We start from the raw sequence: 19,253 nt of genomic DNA on the forward strand, positions 1-19,253 counted from the left end.
AGCAGAGAAGATTATCAAAAGGGTTCTCATACTCAAGAACTAGTGTCTACATGCTGAGCACTTTTCATGATGGCCTGTTTTTTATTTTCATGATGGTTCTCTCTCTCTCCAAGTGAAATAACCTCGCTGCCCTCCTATATACAAAATTGTTCCACCGCACTGATAGAAGTTTGCTAAGAGAACCCTCTCCCTTATTTGGATGACTGTAATCATAAGTACGTTAGTAGGTAGGTTGTGGACTTAACCCATTGATTAACTAGGAAAGCTAACGTAGATAACTAGAAGGATATTTTTGTAGATGACATTTACTCTCTTTCTATTCTTATTTAGTCATATAATATCATAAATAAATCAAGGGGAGAGGGTTTCCTACACGGACAGTGTGCAGTTTCATGCCTTGGAGGAGGTATATTATTGGAAAACATTAAAAATAGAGAGGGTATATGAAACATTTTACCAGGGGGTGGTGCTACAGTAATCTGAGTCTTATGAAAGGTGCCGCATGCAATTTTGAAATTAAGCTAACATTGTACAAATCTTTTTCCCATAAATCAATTTGAACCCTTAAGAGACTGCACAAAGCAAGTTTTCCAGAGAAAGGAACTCGAATGTGTATTTTTTTTGGAAGAGAGCTAGAATATGTATAACTCGCCTAGACATAAATGAAGTGGAACATGGAATTTGCTCGACTTGGATACAAATATGCTGTAAATGTCTTTAGTAATTTTCTTATGTTGCAGCCCTTGTGTCTAGCTAAGTAAAGGTTATTTTTACAACCCCACCCCAAAATATTTATATTAAAAAACAATATAAAATCCTACAAGGGGCTCTGTTTGTTTTCATTTAAGAGGTCAAAAAGGATAACCTTTTCTCTAAAATAAGATTTCCCACTGTTTTAAAGTAAACTACAAAATAAAAAGGGCATTGAAAAAATAGAAAAATTTAACATTCAGGAAATTTTCATGTAAAATAACATTTGCACACAAAATTTACAACTAAACAAACTGGGCCATAAGCAAAAATTAGATTAAACCCCTTTACCGGTACAGTACCCCTTGGAGGGATTGCCAACCAAAATGAATTTAATAAACCCTTTTGGCGAACAGCCTCTTTGTTTGCTTAAGACCTGCATGTAGGCCAGGATTTGTACATGTCATTAGGGCAACAATCCTTCAAAGAAATACCTGCAATAGATTTGATTAGATGGCTTCCCATGATTCAGTCCAACAATGTAATATGCATCCATGTCCCAACATATGAATGCAGATGCCCATTGCTGCATCGACCCTAGAGGAGCAGTGTGGTTGTTCCCAAGTCCCTTACAGAATCACAACCAGAGTACTAATTATTTGAAGAAAATTTATCTTCATCAATACAAAATTCTTGAGTATTATTTAAGTAATGAAGATATTAAACATGAAGATAAACACGATTCCTTACAATGACACCCAAATTCAAAATTTAAGAACTTGTTTCGGATGGCTCCCTAGTTTCCCGAGTGCCTTATCAAGTGCCACATGGAAATCATCAAAAGGCACGAGCTCCATCCTGCAATATTAGGGTGTTTCAACAAATGAATCAATTTTGAAAGGGTCGCACTTAAGCCTGGAACTGGAAGTCATGGCTGCCTGGGGAATGCAAGTGCACGGCAGCCACAAAAAACAGTAACACTATCACAGCACTGAAAAACTAACTACAAGACATTCATTGAATCCTTGGCAGGAAATATAGTGTTGCCAGTACATACAGAGCAACTTCCATTTGATGCCCACCTCTTGGAGAGACCATGCCAATCATCTGCATTATACTAATATGATGTCTTGTCTCAACCAAAAGCTAGGGGATTAAAAGATACATGATTTGAGAGCTCTGGTAGATCAAAGGGTAGGTCATCAAATGGACAGCTGGATAAAAACGGGTGTGGTACATGTAAGGATGTACCATCTGTAATGCCTGGCATCACAAACCTCCACGGTGGTATAATTGAATATATTTTAATTGAAGAACTTACTCATATTTCAACTCTCCCCTGCGCACAAGGTCCAGAAGGTAATCTATCATAGGCCTGGATTCTTTTGCTCTCTCTGAAGTCGTCCACTTCTGTAACCAGAATCCACGCAAGGCAAGGTCCTGCAAACAAAATAGATTAAGGAAATGGTATTAGAACGTACAACGCAAAGAAAAAGATTTAACTATCATATTATTGATTGTAAATGAACACAATGTCTTAAGTTAAAAGTAAACGATGTCTACTGAGTATGACCCATGCTCTTTTAAAGTACAGCAGTCATGGCAGAGAATGAGCAAACAGTGAACAAAGGTGGACTCTTGCTGTGTTTTCAGAACTGTTCATGCTCTTCCAAAGTATTGCAGTTATGGCAGATAATGAGTAAACAAAGAGCAAAGGTGAAACTGAGTGAGCAAAGACGTCCATAGAATAAAAATCAGATGGTGCAAATAAATGTTCATGAGTGAAATTGACAAACCAATCAGGGGCTCTGCTGCCTTTTCTTTTACTCTTTATTTCAGCCACCAGCAATTGTGGTTCAACTATGTTACTCTTGAACTCCTACCAATGATTTCCACATCACATGAGCAGGTTCCTTATGTACCCACTAACCCATCTCCACTTAAAAAGGCTTCTTTTTTTAAGCTTAAGAGGACTGTCGATGCCTAGGCCTAGGGCACACACGCAAATGCGCAGGTTGAGTTCAATGAATCGTGTGTGCATAAAGCACCTAAGGAACATGTTTTGGAATGATTTCCATCATCCTCTGAATCTTAAGCACATAAACCCCTGCTTCTTTGAAGGTGGTAGGCTCCATGTCTATTGAGAACCACAACACAAGAAACGCTAAACTAAATTTGGGAAGGCATGTGATAAGCTTTTTCTAGGTAAATAAAGACCATATGGAGATCCTTCTTGCAATCTCTAAATTTTTCCACAAGTCTCCTAAGTAAATAGCTTTTGTCATGGATCTTCCAGGCATAAAACCAAATTGGTACTCTGTAATAGTAGTTTTTTGTTGTACCGTATTTTCACAATACCTGAAATACTAATCATACTTCTGCCTTCAAGAAATTATTAGAAACATGGACCCTGTGAGAGTGAAATAGTGAATTTGTTGGCTATACTAATAGGCTAATAGCTGATATTTCTAGAGACCAATTTATTGCTTCACTTACGTAGTATCTCACAATTGATGTAAAGAGATTGAATTTGAGAAATTTGTATCAGATCGCATCCTCATTTGATTCTTGTTCTCATTGCAACCCCATTTCTATCCCGACTCAACTATGAAATTTCAGATCGCATCCTCATTTGATTCTTGTTCTCATTGCAACCCCATTTCTATCCCGACTCAACTATGAAATTCCTCCAAGGACTTTGCTTTTCCTTTTGTTTACATAATTTCAAACTTCCAACTTAAGCTTCCCAAAAAATGTGTTTCATGTTTTGAAATGAGTATGAACTATATAATCAGAAAAATTTTCCTGATCTTGAACACTGATCAAATCATCATCCAAGACTAACTGTTTTTTAGTGGCTAGGTCACAGGGAGATGGTTTTCACCATCCAGTCCAGGTCCCAGTTTGGTAAACATTCTTCCCAAAGACCACATAGCAGCACATAAAAAGGGCGTACCCAGTGCACGAGGCTCCCACCACTGCGAGGTCTGGGGAGGTCATAATGTAAGCAGACTTACCCCCGCTTCGCAGAGAGACTGTTTCCTGACTCAAACGCATGACCATTAGAGCAACAACCTTACCAGTGCGCTGAGGCCCACCCTCTCACATAGCTGCACATGTTCCCCAATTAAATAACTGGCTGCTCACCTGTTTCATCTCCACAAATTCGTCCAACACTGTTCTTGAATATATCACAAGAAAAATAGGAAACTTGATGTTTCATTAGTCTTTAGCAGGCTATTCTGCTCAAGGATTTCTTCCGAAGAGGAAAATAATGACAGCAAAGGCACAAACACTGCAAAAAGTTCATTCTATAAACCAAGGCGAAGCATATTTCTAGAGAGAAGACATAAATTATGAAGGGGCAAAGGGATGAAGATGCCATGCTAGAAAGAAATTTCCATCTAATAGGCCAGTTTTTCCCCACATGTGAATACGTCAAGAGATCTATCACCATTAAATCTCATATAAAAATTTAGCTTAAAACAACAATGGATCAACTACACAATGGTCATGCAAGTCGGCAGAACAAAGAATTTCACAGCCTTGAGGGCATATTTGGCACAAAACAAATCCAACATAGAGAACCTTTCTTCCTCACAGGAATCTGTTGAGAAAAAGAAAAAGGAAACAGTAAAACAGCATCATTTATGATTTCAAATGTTGAGAAAAGATGGAGGCTTTAATGCTTGAGACTATACGTCCAAGATCTTGCAAGAAACAGATTCTCTTTCTTACTTTTTGATCAACAGCACAATGTCAGATTTTCTGTAAATGAGCAATTAGACTACTGATGAGGAAAAGTTGCAGAGGGCAATTGTTGCTAAGAAAATACCTTAAAAATGAAAGATGAAGTTGATACTGTGACAGGTTTCTTAGACATTCCACCATATGTCACCATAGTTCCTCCCTGCCTGGAGAAATAAGAGTTCATCAGGCAAAGAGCAGACATAATTTGAAAGTAAATGCATCACAAATTTTAAATAGCATGCTTCACCTTAAGAATTTGAGGACTAAAGTAGCAGAATTGCCACCGACACAGTTGAATCCCAAGGCAGGTTCAGGTAGACCATCCTAAGCAAGCATTTCAAGGAAAGAGGAAATCACAAAGAGACATTAGTGTAAGAAGAAAACCAACTGTGACAAAACATAATCTGAAGCAATCCTTCTTGAAGATGAGATGTAACAGATAGGATGGACCTCCTTATTCCTTGTGATATATCACTTATCAAAAGAATATATACAGTACAAATTCAAGTAATGAAGAAAAAAAGGGTCAAAATCTAACAATACCAGGAAACTCTTGACATTCTTTACTTCCAACTGGCTCTCAGTATACACTTCATCAGCACCTAGTTTCTTAAGTCTTTCTTTAACTTCTTCCGACCCAACCCTGCAGCAAGCAGGAGATGGCAGTTGAAGGTATAAGTTGCCAAAAAGATGGTCCTTGTAATGAAAATGCACAATATCTATAGTATATACAACAAAGTGGTTAATTTTTGTAAGAACTATCATCCACATAAGCTTTCCTGTTACATCACAGTAGAGTTGAAGTAGATTTGACAAGCAAAGGAGTCACCCTTTACTCAATTCAATTTGAATATATTACACTGTCATATATTCATTTGATTTTCATCATGTATTTGTCGCTCTATTTAAAATGGAATTAACTCTAATCTGGAGGTGTACTATACACAGATCTGGGGTCCCCAAGAATATGCCTAAGTGTCACATATTCGACCAGGACCCATGAATCAGTCTGACCTTAAAGACCATACACAAGATCAATATGATTTGATATTTTTTAACCATCTGATGTGAATATTAATTTTCAAACTCTTTAACTCTATTAAAATTCCTTTTTCTCATTTAAAAATATGTGTAAGAACACAACTCAACTCCAATAACCCTTATCACAAAATTAAATGGGGTTGGCCTCACCAACCTTTTTTGCCGTTGAATTCTATTTAAAGTAAAAGATGAGCATGTACAAAGTTTGTTGTTTTCATGGTTTTTTCTAATAAATAATTTCAAGATAATTTTTCCCAAGGTAGTGAGTGTCTTTGATGGGACCCACCAAACAGTCATAGTTGTCACAGTGTCTAGGCGACCCAAGGCTTTGGAGAGGGTAAAAAATCAAGGTGACAAAGGCGTCCAAGGCACCTGGACGCCTAGGCGACGCCTTGACAACTATGCAAACAATAAATCTGATCCTTTTTATCACAATATATGTCACAAAGTATAGGGGCCACAACATCATGCTTTTTTCTAAGAAGTCATTGCAAGGATAATTTTTTTTCTTTAGTTAATGTGTTTAATGGGACCCATCAAACAGTAAGTCCAATGCTTTTTATCAAAATACAAGTAACAAAGCGTAAGGGCCACGAGCTCTTTCCATTTAATCTCTCCCTCTCTCCCAGCATATTTTACCAATAAAGGTGTGGTTTTCTTAATAACTAAGATAGTTTGAAGAATGAAAATAAGAATTTCAATAATACCATTATTACAATTACAATCATTAATTGGTATGAATTTTTACAATTAGGATACCATAGAATTTATATCCATAGATCAATTATAGAATCATACCAAAAATAGGTCATAATTTGATTTTAAAGGCCACAATCCTTGGGTTCATGGAAGTAGTTGGATTGGCCAATCTGAAATAGAAATAGGTTATAATTTGAGCAAATAGGTTCTCTTTCTCCTAACAACTTGTCAAAACACAGAATCCAAAGTCCAAACTCAGTGAGCAGTGTAAGTCAACATGTGAATAACTTATGCTGCAGAGACTTTCCAATTTGCTAAGAAGGTACTTGGAAACTATTTCACCTCAATAACTCAAGATTGCAGCCATGACAGGTCTCATAGGATATATTTTGATCGCATATGAACAGCCACATCTTATGAGAGGCAACACAGGACCCAATTTACTAGAATGGTTATATGGCTACTCAAAGTCCACAGGATAGCAATATATGTTCTATATCCAGCCCCTTCCCAAAAAAGAAAAACAGAAGAGACATTTTACTAGCTTTGCTCAGCATCTGTGCCCTTCAATAGAAAATTGAGAATCTGAGAAAATAAAAAATTAGTGATTGACAAGTAGAATGCCATCCTATGAGATGACAAAGAATTGTTTTTTGAGGCCATGGCTCCGCTCACCAACATAAAATGAGACTCAAACAAAGGTGAAGGCAAAAGGAAAAGACAAAACAAAATCCAACGGTACTTGTTAAGAAGTCATTGTTCAACCAATGATAATCAATGCTTCAGAATGTGAAGGAAATGGCTGTTGCATAAAGCACTACCACAAAGACACATTAAAGTGCTTCCCATCCAAGTTAATTTCAGCTCTAAGATTCTACTATTTGCCAATATCACTAATGCAACTACAATTCACAAACAATATATATTTGTCAAAATCTGAAGAAAAATCCCCGTTACAGGGTTTAATGAATTCAAATTAAAGTGTTATTTGGCACCTGTCTCTTATAATATTAATGCTATGGATGCCCCGGGCTCGTGCAAGCTGAATCATACACTGCCCTACAATGCTTGTAGCCCCATTTTGCACAATAGCATCTCCTATTCATGTCCAAACTGATCATCACAAACGCCATAAATGGAACATAGAGAAGCAAGATTAAAATTATATGGCCATATTGCCATCTGTCAAGTATGATATTCAAGCACTACCCGAGTTCAGCTTATTGAAGTCTTCCAGCATAAGTAATGCTGTCAAAGGATTTACAGTAATTGTAGCAGCATACTCCACAGGGATGTCTTTATTAATTTTGTGCCAGGCACTTTCCTCTTTTACAATGTAAGTCTGCCATGTCCCTAAGCAGCACATCATTTGTGTAAGAAGAGAAAGCACAACACTAACACATCAGCAGATGACCTTTAAAAAGAAGAGATCCTATGCAAAATCCAGAAGAAAATTGGAAAGACTAAACAGCTTCACCAATAAGAAGGTAATGAACAAATTTAACCATTCTCAAAGCACTGTGCACAGCATCAGGATTATACCAAAAGAAAGAGGAGATGGGATAACCCAATCACCAGGAGAGAGATCCCTCACAGCAGATCCCAAAGATTGTACTTCTCCAACCCCCTCGTATCCCCCAATTGCAGGCACTGGAGGCCTCACAGGATAGACACCTATAGTATAAATTGCAGATGAGATGCTGAAAATTTATAAGAAGAGCCTTTTGAACATGAAAATATGAGAGAGATAGAGAGAATCCATTAAGATTCAAACTAAAGAAAACATCATAAAGATGAAGCCAGCATAAGGGCCATCATTTCATAAAATAAGTTGTTTAACATTCCAACCTTCTATCCTATTGATATCTGACGGGTTGATTGGAGCTGCAAGCATTTTGACACATACATCATTTTCTCTGATTTCAACTGGGGGAAGATCAATTACCCTGCAGGAAAGGGAACAGAAGATCCATGTTATACAGGAAGCAAGACTAATTTATAGCTTCTCTTTATCAAAACATGTAATTCCTAAAAAAATATTGAAAAAGAAAGAAAGGGAGGTAGAACGGGAAAAGGTTAATAAGAGGAAAAAAGAATCACTACACTTTCTAAAGTATCCCAATAACCATTCCTTTGCATATTAGCCTTGTTAATGACAAACCTCAGTACAAGCTCGAACAAGATGTTCAACACTGAGGCCTGATCCATAAATTAGTTTCTGCCAACATTAGATATTCAGTTGAAAACATCCATACAAGATAAGCCCATATTGTATGATTTAAACCCATCTATTCATTAGTTTAGAAAATAATCCAAACAGAAAAAAAATGATGCTAAAGACATCTGTTTTTTCTTTAGTATATTAGATTAAACTATTGACAAAGTTAAATGGTTTAAAAAGACCATCGTAGCAGAAGTTGGGACAAAGACTTAGTTGAGTTGGTCCAAAATATTAGAAAAATTTTATGATTATAAGAAATTCAATTCCTGATTTAAATTCCGTAACTGAAAGGCCTTCTTTAGTTTTAGGATTTTTTATGAAATTTTCGACTTTCGAACATATATTAACTCATATATCTTTTTTGGTCATTTCAATTGTAATTACGATTCATTTGATGAGCCTATTAGTTGATGGGATCGTAGAACTATATGATTCGTCAAACAAAGGCATGATAACTACTTTTTTTTTCCGTATAACAGCATTCTTAATTACTTGTTGGATTTCTTCGGGACAATTCCAATTAAGTGATTTATATGAATCATTAATGTTCCTTTCACGGAGTGTCTCCATTATTCATATAGTTCGTAAAATATGAAACCATAAAAATCATTCAAACATAACAACTATCTTTTTCAAAAGCCTATAATCCTAGGGGAGGAACCCCAAACCACTGGCATCTCCAATCATCTCCCTGAGGTATGAAGGAAAATGCAGTCGAACTGTCGTCCCTGAGGACATCATAAACAACGACATCAAATTCATGGACAGACCATATGGAACCCATCTGGCCATCTCACTGCGTACATCAAGCCAGCACATACCAGATTTAGATGGATTCATGCTTTATTTATTATCCCATCACTTAATTTATATAATCTACTTCTCAAATTAGTATCCTTCCCCTCCCCTCCCCTCCCCCACTTTTTATGGTGACAAATTACAATTGTTCCTTTGCTAAAATGGAGATCTTTTTGAAGTGTTAAATGTTCTTCTGATTAAGATAGAACTGATTAACTGAACAAATGATCATTCCAAGCTGTCAACGTTACCCAGATACAGTAAGGGCATGGCGTTCTGAAATATTCTATGAAACTTTCTCTGATTTGGTCGGAATCTGAATTTTGAACTAGCTGATAGCAAAGGTCTCCACATGCATTATTCAAGTACACCTCCACTTTGTAAAATCTAGGGGGTAGTGATGAGCTACATTGTACTGGTGAGACAATTTGTCTTGGGATTGCAGGTCAGCCACCTAGAGAACCCAAAATTTTTTCTGGGCCTAAAAAATTTTACAGGTTCCTCGGGAAAAAAGCAATAAAATAAGAGATGCTGCATGTCCAAGCAATTGAGGGGTCCGCAAGATAGCTTACCCCGAGGTCTTCCTAGTGTTGCTCTTTGTATAAATGAGGGAAGTTGTGTCCTATGCCAGGAGTTGGGATTCTAACTTTCCATCGTCTGCATTGCACTTGTAGAGGTATTTTAGTCAACCCCCCAACATATCCTATAAACAGACGACTTACGTCCAAGAATCCAAACATGAACAACAGGAAGGCTTTCAAAATGTTATTATGAAATTCCAAGTTGAAAATATGACATGGATCTTGAAGTATCTCAAGGTTACCCCCAAAAAATAAAAACCGAATTAAGTACTGGCCTACTAGGAGAGACGGAGTGTCGACCTGGTGACTTGGTCCGGCGGGCCTTGCTGTTCGTAGACAACGCCCTTGGCCGGCGGAGACATGTTGCTGGATAAACAACGAATGCTGAGCGTTGGGTTGCGCTGGAAACCCCGTAAGAAGCCATTGAAGTAGGAAGGTGCGAGTCGTACTAATCTCACAGAACCCATTTTTCTCCCTGTAGATTTGTAACTCCACTCCCTCGAGGGGTTGTGCTTCTAGAATAACTATGGCGGTATTTAATTTAGGGTAAATTATATGACAACCCCCTGAAACCTGAGGATATACTCAACTCACTCCCCTCTTATTTTTCCTGAAACATGAGATATACTCAACGCACTCCCCTCTTCTATTTTCAAATAAGAGGGTGTGAGTTGAGTATGGCTCAGGTTTCAGGGGATGTGATGTAATTTATCCTTTAATTTAAGGAGAAACTAGGCTATGTTTGAAAAGCAACAAAAGAAACGAAAAGAAAAGAAAAGAAAAGAAAAGAAAATTTAAAAAATTGTTACATCCAAACAGATCCTAATGCCCTCACCGAGCAAACATTAATGATAAGGCCGAGTCTCACCTGCAAGAGACTACCACAAGTCTACAACCATAGAGCACCACTGGTTTCCCTCCCAATCGTCGAGGGTACAATAATGGAAGCCTCTCTGTGCACTTACACCTCCACAAAACCCCATTGCTCCCAAACCCTAAACCTTAACGGCTTTTTCACTAAATCGCTCTTCAAACCGAAAACCTCTTTGCGGATCACCCACAAAACCACTCGAATCCCATCTATTTACTGCGCTATCAGCCGAACCAAGAAAGAAGAAACAGTGGAAACCGTCAAGAAGGAGTTGGAGAACTGCTACCTCCTTGCTGGAATCAGCTACAAAGGCCTCACGGTGCAGCAATTTCAAGACCTCAGGAAATCTTTACCGGAATCCGTGAAGCTCGTCGTTGCTAAGAATACACTTGTGGGTAAGGCCATCGAAGGGACTCCATGGGAAGCTCTCAAACCTTGCATGAAAGGCATGAATGCTTGGCTATTTGTTCATACTGAAGAGATCCCTGGAGCTCTCAAGCCGTACAGAGATTTCCAGAAAGAGAAGAAGTTGGATGCTAATGACTTCACTGGGGCGGTGTTTGAGGGAAAGTTCTATGGGGCATCCGATTTCAAAGCCCTAGAAACAATGCCGACGAGAGCAGAAATTTACGCGAAGTTGCTGGGATCACTTCAGAGCCCGGCGTCAGCGTTGGTTGGTACGCTTCAAGCGCCGGCGAGGGATTTGGTCATGGTCTTGAAGGCGTATGTTCAGAAGTTGGAAGAAGGCGGTGGGCAATAAAAATTATGCCATTGGCGGAGCAGTAAGTTCTTCTTTACGGCCAAAGCCCCTTCTTTTCAAATTGCCTGTAGTTCATTTGCTGGTAAATTATGTATGGATCAAATTGCAGATTTTTGTATCATTAAGCTTATCATCTTCTTACAATGATTCTTCCTAGTAGTTGTTTCATGTCAGTCTTGTCAGATAATCTTTGTTCAATCTATCACTCACAATCTACTGGTATATTGTTGTAGTTATTCTATCGTTATGAACATGATCACCATTGCCCTCAACCTCACACCCCACTTTGGACTGATCTACTGGAACTATTAAATCCCCAAATCTTGTGGATTCTATTAACTTCCTATCAACCCATTCTCTTTTGGCCATCCAAATTCTAGTTCTGGGTAGGTTTAGTTCCTCCATTCAGAAAGGATTCATAGTGAAGTTCAGGTTAAAAAATATATCCAAGATGAAAGAATAAAAGTAGAATAAGCCTCTGGTTTTGTCAACCTCCATGCCCAAATGCCAAACCCTTTTTTTCAAATAAATGATGATTCCTTGCTTTCCATGAGGTTCAATATTTAGCAAATGTTAGTGATTTAGAAATCATAAGTTAGATGATTCAGTGAATGTTAAATTTGTGCTAGAACTGCTAAAAATTCGGTTCCTTACGTGGATTAAGGTTGGATAATCCAACATCAAGTTTTGCTGTGATAATAAATGGTTCCAACCAAACTTATTGATGAAAATTTTTTATTTGGGGCAAGGGATCCCATTGCCCGTTACTTATTATAATCATCATACAATACATTTTAGATATGCTAAAAGAAGCTGCAAATGGCAAAGACAAGATCCCCCCCCCCCCACAACCCCGAGGATTATAAGTATCGGTATCGGTATCGGTGGCTGTATTGGTCATCGCCGATATTGATATTGATATTGATACAAAATGGATCAGGCGTCAATTAAAAAATGAGTCACTTTTTGGCCCGATACTCTCGATCAGTATCAATATCATAACAGTATAGGGTACCTGAAAGTGCCGATATGGCGATATGTATCGGTCAATGCAAAACCAATACCTTCATCCATGACTGCATGTTTGCATCAAGCCGTTTGAAGTGCACAAAGTACAATAGAACGGAGGAGTTTGCTACAACTCCTTCATGATATGCATTTTTGGCTAACAATGAGCCTAGCTATCTTATTAGTTTAATCTAAATGAAATCTATGAAACCCATCAAAATCTTATTGAACAACATTGGCTCAAGTGTAAATGCATCAAAAGCCTATTAATGGAAAGTTTTTGATTAATAACAAGAATTGTATAACCAACTCAAAAGCTTAATAAATATGATAAGCAAAATATTTCTAACAAAATCCTTAGATTTTTGTAGACAAGTAAGGAAAAGGAAATATTGTACTTCCAACCATTACCCCAAATGCTTCAAGTTATGTCATGTTGTTGGTCTTTTTTTTCTTGAAATATGATTGGGAAAATTATGCATACCACCCTCTGTAGTTTCCCAAAAATTGAGAAAAACTAGAAATTTCGCACACGACTCGTACACCCCTTCAGTTTCATAAAAAACTACAAATTTAATAGTTCGTTAATACGAGAATGTTAAGTGATGATGTCATGGCTCTATTACATGAGAAAATAACAAATGTCATTTATTCATAAGAACCTCTAGAGGTGTCTTCGTCCTCTCCAAACCTCATGTTTGAGACCTGCATCCTCATCTATGACTCTGTGTGACGACTCTGACAACCAGCAAACACTCCAAACGACCAACTAACAATCCGGCAACGCTTCGAGAACCAGAAGACCAACGAACACTCCTGATGACTTGCACATCCTTGTGAAGGTAATTTCTTACCCTATGAGGGAAGTGATGTCACCATCGTTAAAGAAATCAGAGCATGCTTCATTTTAGTTTTGGAGGAATCGTCAATGACAATGGCAGGAAGAAATTGGTCTCTATACAATTTGACTTCCTTTAAGAGGATGAAACTTTGGTTAATAATTATTGTGAATAATGATAACAAACTGTATTTTTATCTATATTTCATTTCCCTTCCTTCAATTTAGTTCCAACCTACGGAAACAAAATCTACTAAGTACTAATAGCAAAGCTCCATACATTCAAGCAAAATTACAGCACCACTAATAGAGGGAACCACCAAAAGCTTGTTAAACCACTGAAAGCACATTCATTATCCTACATATTGTGAGCTGAGAAAAGATGTGTATGAAAGTACCATAAACATGTTGTCCATCTCATTTTAGTAACAGAAAATACAGGAATAATAATTACAATAGCATTGATAAGTTTGATCTGAGTATTATCATAGCTCATCCATCCTACAGGTGCTTTAAAAGGATGGACTCGACAACACCTTGAGCTATAGGATGATAACACTCATGAGCTTCCCCAAAAACTCTTTTGGCCAATATCTTTGCCTCTTCCTTTCCATTACCTTGTACCAGCGCAGTATAGAGTGGGCGCAGGTACTTCATCCTTCCTACCTCCTTCAAGGTTTTCTCCACCTCACTGAAGAATTCTCTGCATCCAGATGAAATGGCCAGTTGAAGAAATGCTACCTTCACCTCATAATTCTTGGATTCTGCCAGCCTGTAGCGTGCATCCAAGGCTGCAACCTGCAGAACCAACCAGACCAAAGCATATAATGAGACACAAGCTTGCACAAAAATAAAAAATAAGCTGTATGCATTCGCTACAGCTTTGTAATTTAAAGTTGCATCATTCAGAGTTTAAACTTGGCACTTATGCTCTTGGTTCAGGTCATATGGTGCAAACTTTTACACAATCTAATTCGACAAAAGGAGAGGGGAAAGCAATGAAAATCTAGTTCTAGAAGCAAATTCGTCAGTATTGTATCCCTTGGTGATCTTATATTTAAATACTATTTTTATTGTTTTCTATAATAACTCTATACCTTTATTCATATTGTAGTTGTATTATTGTTTTATCCATTTGTTTCCAAGCAAAAAATCAATGTAAAAGGAAAAGTTGCAGGTAACATTAATACAAAAGGTTAGGATTTTACTTGAAAACTTCCTTTTTACACAATTTCTACACGGAAACAATTAGCCATAGGTTCGTTTAGTTACATGTAAAGTGAAGTGAAGTAAAATTAGAACAAGAACAAAAAGGAAAGTGCTGCAATCGTTACTAAGAATATTACTATGGCACTTGAAGTTTACTTCACTTTTCATCTAAAACTCCTGAAAAAAAATTCATTTAAACTTTAGATACCATTTTTGTTGGTTACACAACTATTCTTTGTAATGATTACAAAAAATTTATTTTGCTTTTGTTTTTGTTTTAATTTTACATCACTTCACTTGGCATCTAACCAAAGGACCCCGTGTCATATTATTTGAGTTTTAAATAAACATTTGACTTCTCATCAAGGTTATGAAAAGGAACCAGTGATTCCATATAGCTAAGCAGCTGGCTTTTTAATTGCTTGCCCCAGCCACCAAAGCCAACTTTTTTGGGGTGTTTAAACCACTTAAAAAGCATCCAATAAACATTCCAAATATAGCACAGTGTTTTCCAATGTCCTACAATGATATGCTAAAGAAGTTCAACCAACTCTTGCAGCATTTCAAAGCCAAGGCTACCTTCAGTCTGCCTGTAGATTTGTAAAAGAGCGTACCCAATGCACAAGGCTCCCACCATTGCAGGGTCTGAGGAGGGTCATCACACAGCCTTACCCCTGCTTTTGCAGAGAGGCTGTTTCCAGACTCGAACCCGTGACCACTTGGTCACAATGGAGCAACCTTTCCAGTTTGCCTGTAGATTTGTATAGAAGAGAAAATCCCTCTTGAAACACATGTTTGTGGATTATAACCGAGACACAAGTAACAATCATATTTGCAGATCACAAACACCCCTTTTACAGTTCCAAAGACATATATAAAAGGCGAGATTTCGACTCTTATGATCCTAAAAGTACAATATGATTAAACAAAAGTGAATAGAAAGAGGAAGTTACAGTTGCTGATAAATCGGTGGACATTATATCGTAATTAACAAGTTGATAACCTCTGCATAACTAGTTCAGGGAGGCCACTAGACAAGAAGACCTTGTGTTTAAGCCAGTAGCTCAATTAAACTTCTAAGCTACAACATAAGACCAAGGTTCATTTGCAGCATATACACCAACAAATATCAAACACACATACAAGGAATTAGCTCTAAATCAATGCAGAATAGACAATACCTGTGAAGCTTCAACAGACTTGGGCAAATTTTCCAGGTAAAGCTCCCATTCCTGTCCATGCCAATCTGATACTTCATCTTCCCTTGGCATCCTCCCATGAATAAACTCTTTCGCCAGTGAAACAATTTTAGCATATGTGTTGGAAACAGGTTCAAAGGCATCTGGAGGGATACCAGTTCCCTCAGTCCAGAGGACCAGATCGATCTCTTTCTCTATTCCGGGGATATTAGCTTTCAGGAAATTGAGAAACGTTTCTGTATCAATGGATTGGAACTTAAAGGTGGCGATATATTTCTTAAGGAATTCGTCAAATGCTGGCCTTCCAATCTAATCAGTCCAACAGACACAAATAGTTTTGAACCCCAGGTGGGGGTTAGAGGGTAGGGGAGTTTGCTCCATCAGGCTCAATTTCTTCAAAGCAATTTTATGGACTATTATGAGAACTTACCTGACGTTCAATGCGCCAAATGAATTGGAAACCCTTCTCATATGGAACTTGAGAATAGATATCATCTGGATCCACTCCTTCCTGCTTCGTCTTGAGCTTTGTGAACTCCATGTTGTCCTTGAATCCCTCCATTTCTTCATTCAAACCCCTCCAACCAATTCCAGTATTCAGAGCAGCTATCTCTTCCCCCTGCACAGCTTCAACAATTCTCCGCTCCGCATAGGTTGTACAACCCTTGAATTAAAACATATAAACAGAAATAAATAAGTTAACCAAATCACAGTCAACCTCTCAACAGTTCCAGACTTCCATCCAGCTGAACACAAACATATATGCTTAAATGAAAAATATAAGAAATTCATGTCAAATCTTCTTTTAACTCGGAACAAACACACAGTCGAGAAGCACCTCAGCACAGATTCAATCAAGAGAGAGAAAGGGAACAAACATGGAAAAATCAGATCACCTCGTTTAACCAGAAATCCTCGTTGGTTTTGTTAGTGATGAGATTCCCAGTCCAGCTATGAGCGAGCTCATGGGCCACCACCTGTGCACCGCTTGCATCCCCCTTGATTACCGTCGGTGTCAAAAACACCATCCTTGGATTTTCCATGCCTCCATAAGGAAAGCTCGGCGGCAACACGAGCAGATCGAACCTCTCCCACTCGTAAGGCCCGAACAACTTCTCCCCCTGCCTAATCATGTCCTCTGTCCCCAAAAACTCCCTCGCAGCCGCGTCCAGAACCGCGGGCACCGATTCGGCGTAGACCCTAGTTCTGGGCCCAACGTCTCTAAAGCCAAGCTCTCCCACTGCAAACGCAAACAAGTAAGGCGGTATGGGCTGCTCCATAGTGAATTCATCCACCATCCTGCCTTCGGCACACCACAATGCATCGTCGCAGGCCATTGCAGCCTCACCAGAGACCGGTGGTCGGCGTTCGACATGCCGTGCGGACATCACGGCAGACAATTGTTGAGGGACATTGAGGCGAGCCGAGTAACAGAGGCGTGCAGCAGGGGTGTCTTGACAGGGGAATATAGAACGGGCATGGATAGATTGGCACTGCGTATACACGAAGGGGAAAGTCTTGTTGAACGTCTGTGGAGAAGAGAGCCATTGAAGGGCTGACGAAGACGGGCTCGTGGCAAAAACGATCAGGAAGGAAGATTGGTTGGAAAGGGAAACGGTTAGGTTTTGGCCTTTAATCGGGTCAGGGACGGGAGACAGCGAGAAGGGAAGGGGAGCTAGGGTTTTGGGGTCGACGACGGAGGAAATTGTGAGAGAGCGTGTGTCGAGATAGATATAGCCAGAATGAGGGGTTGGAAGGCTAAGCAGAGCCGAGCCCTGAATGGTGGAAGAGGCGAATTCAAAATAGAGAGAAAGGGAGAGGTGGGTGGCGAATGGGTGAGAGGAATCGGTGAAGGAATGCGGATCGACGGGTGCCATTGAAGAAAACAATAGATCACTGGATTAGGGTTAGGGTTTCGAATTGGGGGAACGATGGCTTTAAGAAGAGCGCAGAGGTCGCCAAACTGTTAAAGGCTATTTTGCTGTCACATTCACAGTTGTTGACAGTTGATGACTGAGGGAGTGAAGAGTAGCACAACAAGAGGTGCTTTTTAGGGCAGAACCGCAGAAGAGAATACCTTTTCTTTGATTCGTTGCAGAACTGATAACCTCGCCCTGGTTGAGTGGTTGGGCACTTTGGCCAAACTGATACTCGTTGCGTTTAAATTTTTGGAGGGAATAAAGGCTATTTATAGATCCTCGTTGCCGGTTCTGTCATAAATAATTCATATAAATCAACCTCCAAAATTAGTGCCCAAGCCTATGAGCCTATGGTAAGTGAGTCATGGTGCTGGGACCAAATTTTATTCTTGGGTAGGTCCCATCCACACACACACACAAAGGGTGTCAACCGGTCCCACCAATTTAAGGTCCTACGCATTTAAGTAATCCGAACTCATAGGCCAGGGCATGGGCACATTTCTATTCAGTTGGTCAATTATTGGTTCATAACTAGGTTCAATGAGTAATCGATCTATTAATGGTCATTAAAACTGGTCATAAACGGGTTATAATCATGCTACCTAGGCTTAAACAAGTTAATCGGGCTATAAACGAATCAATCAGTCATAGTATTTGGTTGCTCTCAGTCGGACAACCATCGAGCTACTCCATTGCACTGAAAACACTCGATTATTAATCGGTTCGTGCTTGGGCCGATATGTTTAATAATCAATCAGGTTGGTCGAGCGTCCATAAATCCACTACCTTGCATCGGGAGTGTTCAATTATTAATCGGTTGGTGCTTGAGCCTGATATGTTTAGTAATCGATCAGGCCAATAAGGGACTTCAACCAATTGGTTTAGGTCGGGCATAGTATTGCATGCCAACTTTTGACACCCCCACACATACATGTTCCATTGTCAAGTTTCAATCAATTTAGGTCGGGCATAGTATTGCATGCCGCCCACTCTGAGGACGAGTCAGGGTTGGAAATTTCTGACCCTAAGTCGGGATTAGGCCAGGCCTGGGCCCAGCTTGTTGCAGCCCTACTCTTCTTATACCAATTCTAATCACTGCTCCTTATATATTATTGGTAATTTTAATGAATTGCTCTATCAATCGGATAAATTGGGTGATAGTCCTTTTTTTTAGGTTCTCTACATTTCAATATTTCATGAATGTCATATGTTGCTTTAATTTGGAAGAGATTAGAGTTTCAAGGTCTCCCTTTGCTTGATCAAATAGATAGAAGCCTCTAGTCCGATTAAGGAATGTATTGACATATGCTTTGTTTTTTAAGTCATGGTTGCAAGTTTGGCCTTTTACCTTTCTTAAGAAGCTTTCTTTGATTGGTTTAGATCATAATCCTAAAGTTTTGCATACCATTGCTAATATTATTTCTTTTAAGAAGTTATATCATTGTGTGTGTGTGTGAGGGAGAGAGAAGTTTTTTGGGATAGGTTTCAGAGAAGAGAATATCTCTATCAACTTCTCCCTTCATCCCATTTCTCCTTATAGTGGTGCACCAGGTGACCGAGTGTCCCCTATCTACTTACCTGTATCTCTCGATTTCTTTGATCCTCCACCATCTTCAAGCCTTCATGTTGTCTCCTCACCTTTATGTGTTCCACGCCATCTCTCCTCCTC

The 19,253-nt window shown here is 38.9% G+C and overlaps 3 protein-coding genes across 3 annotated transcripts; 1 reads left to right on the plus strand and 2 right to left on the minus strand.

Moving 5' to 3' along the window:
* Positions 1–1,290: 1,290 nt before the first annotated feature.
* Positions 1,291–19,170, minus strand: LOC122648422 (enoyl-[acyl-carrier-protein] reductase, mitochondrial). The gene is made up of 12 exons (XM_043841637.1): positions 19,163–19,170; positions 14,332–14,337; positions 10,081–10,257; positions 8,029–8,126; positions 7,723–7,854; positions 7,390–7,533; positions 7,176–7,278; positions 4,984–5,083; positions 4,688–4,764; positions 4,526–4,604; positions 2,012–2,130; positions 1,291–1,548 (listed from the first exon to the last, which is right to left on the minus strand). The coding sequence occupies exons 3-12, from the start codon at positions 10,245–10,247 to the stop codon at positions 1,455–1,457; spliced, it is 1,113 nt and encodes a 370-aa protein (XP_043697572.1). The 5' UTR covers positions 10,248–10,257; positions 14,332–14,337; positions 19,163–19,170; the 3' UTR covers positions 1,291–1,454.
* On the plus strand, positions 10,722–11,582 carry LOC122648447 (50S ribosomal protein L10, chloroplastic). The gene has a single exon (XM_043841660.1). The coding sequence runs from the start codon at positions 10,722–10,724 to the stop codon at positions 11,409–11,411; it is 690 nt and encodes a 229-aa protein (XP_043697595.1). The 3' UTR covers positions 11,412–11,582.
* Positions 13,583–17,705, minus strand: LOC122648411 (leucine aminopeptidase). Its single transcript, XM_043841626.1, has 4 exons — positions 16,562–17,705; positions 16,096–16,329; positions 15,648–15,974; positions 13,583–14,055 (listed from the first exon to the last, which is right to left on the minus strand). Exons 1-4 carry the CDS (start codon positions 17,540–17,542, stop codon positions 13,759–13,761), a joined length of 1,839 nt encoding a protein of 612 aa, XP_043697561.1. The 5' UTR covers positions 17,543–17,705; the 3' UTR covers positions 13,583–13,758.
* Positions 19,171–19,253: the final 83 nt, after the last annotated feature.

This window comes from Telopea speciosissima, chromosome 1 (assembly GCF_018873765.1).
Source record: "Telopea speciosissima isolate NSW1024214 ecotype Mountain lineage chromosome 1, Tspe_v1, whole genome shotgun sequence".
NCBI classification, from domain to species: Eukaryota; Viridiplantae; Streptophyta; class Magnoliopsida; order Proteales; family Proteaceae; genus Telopea; species Telopea speciosissima.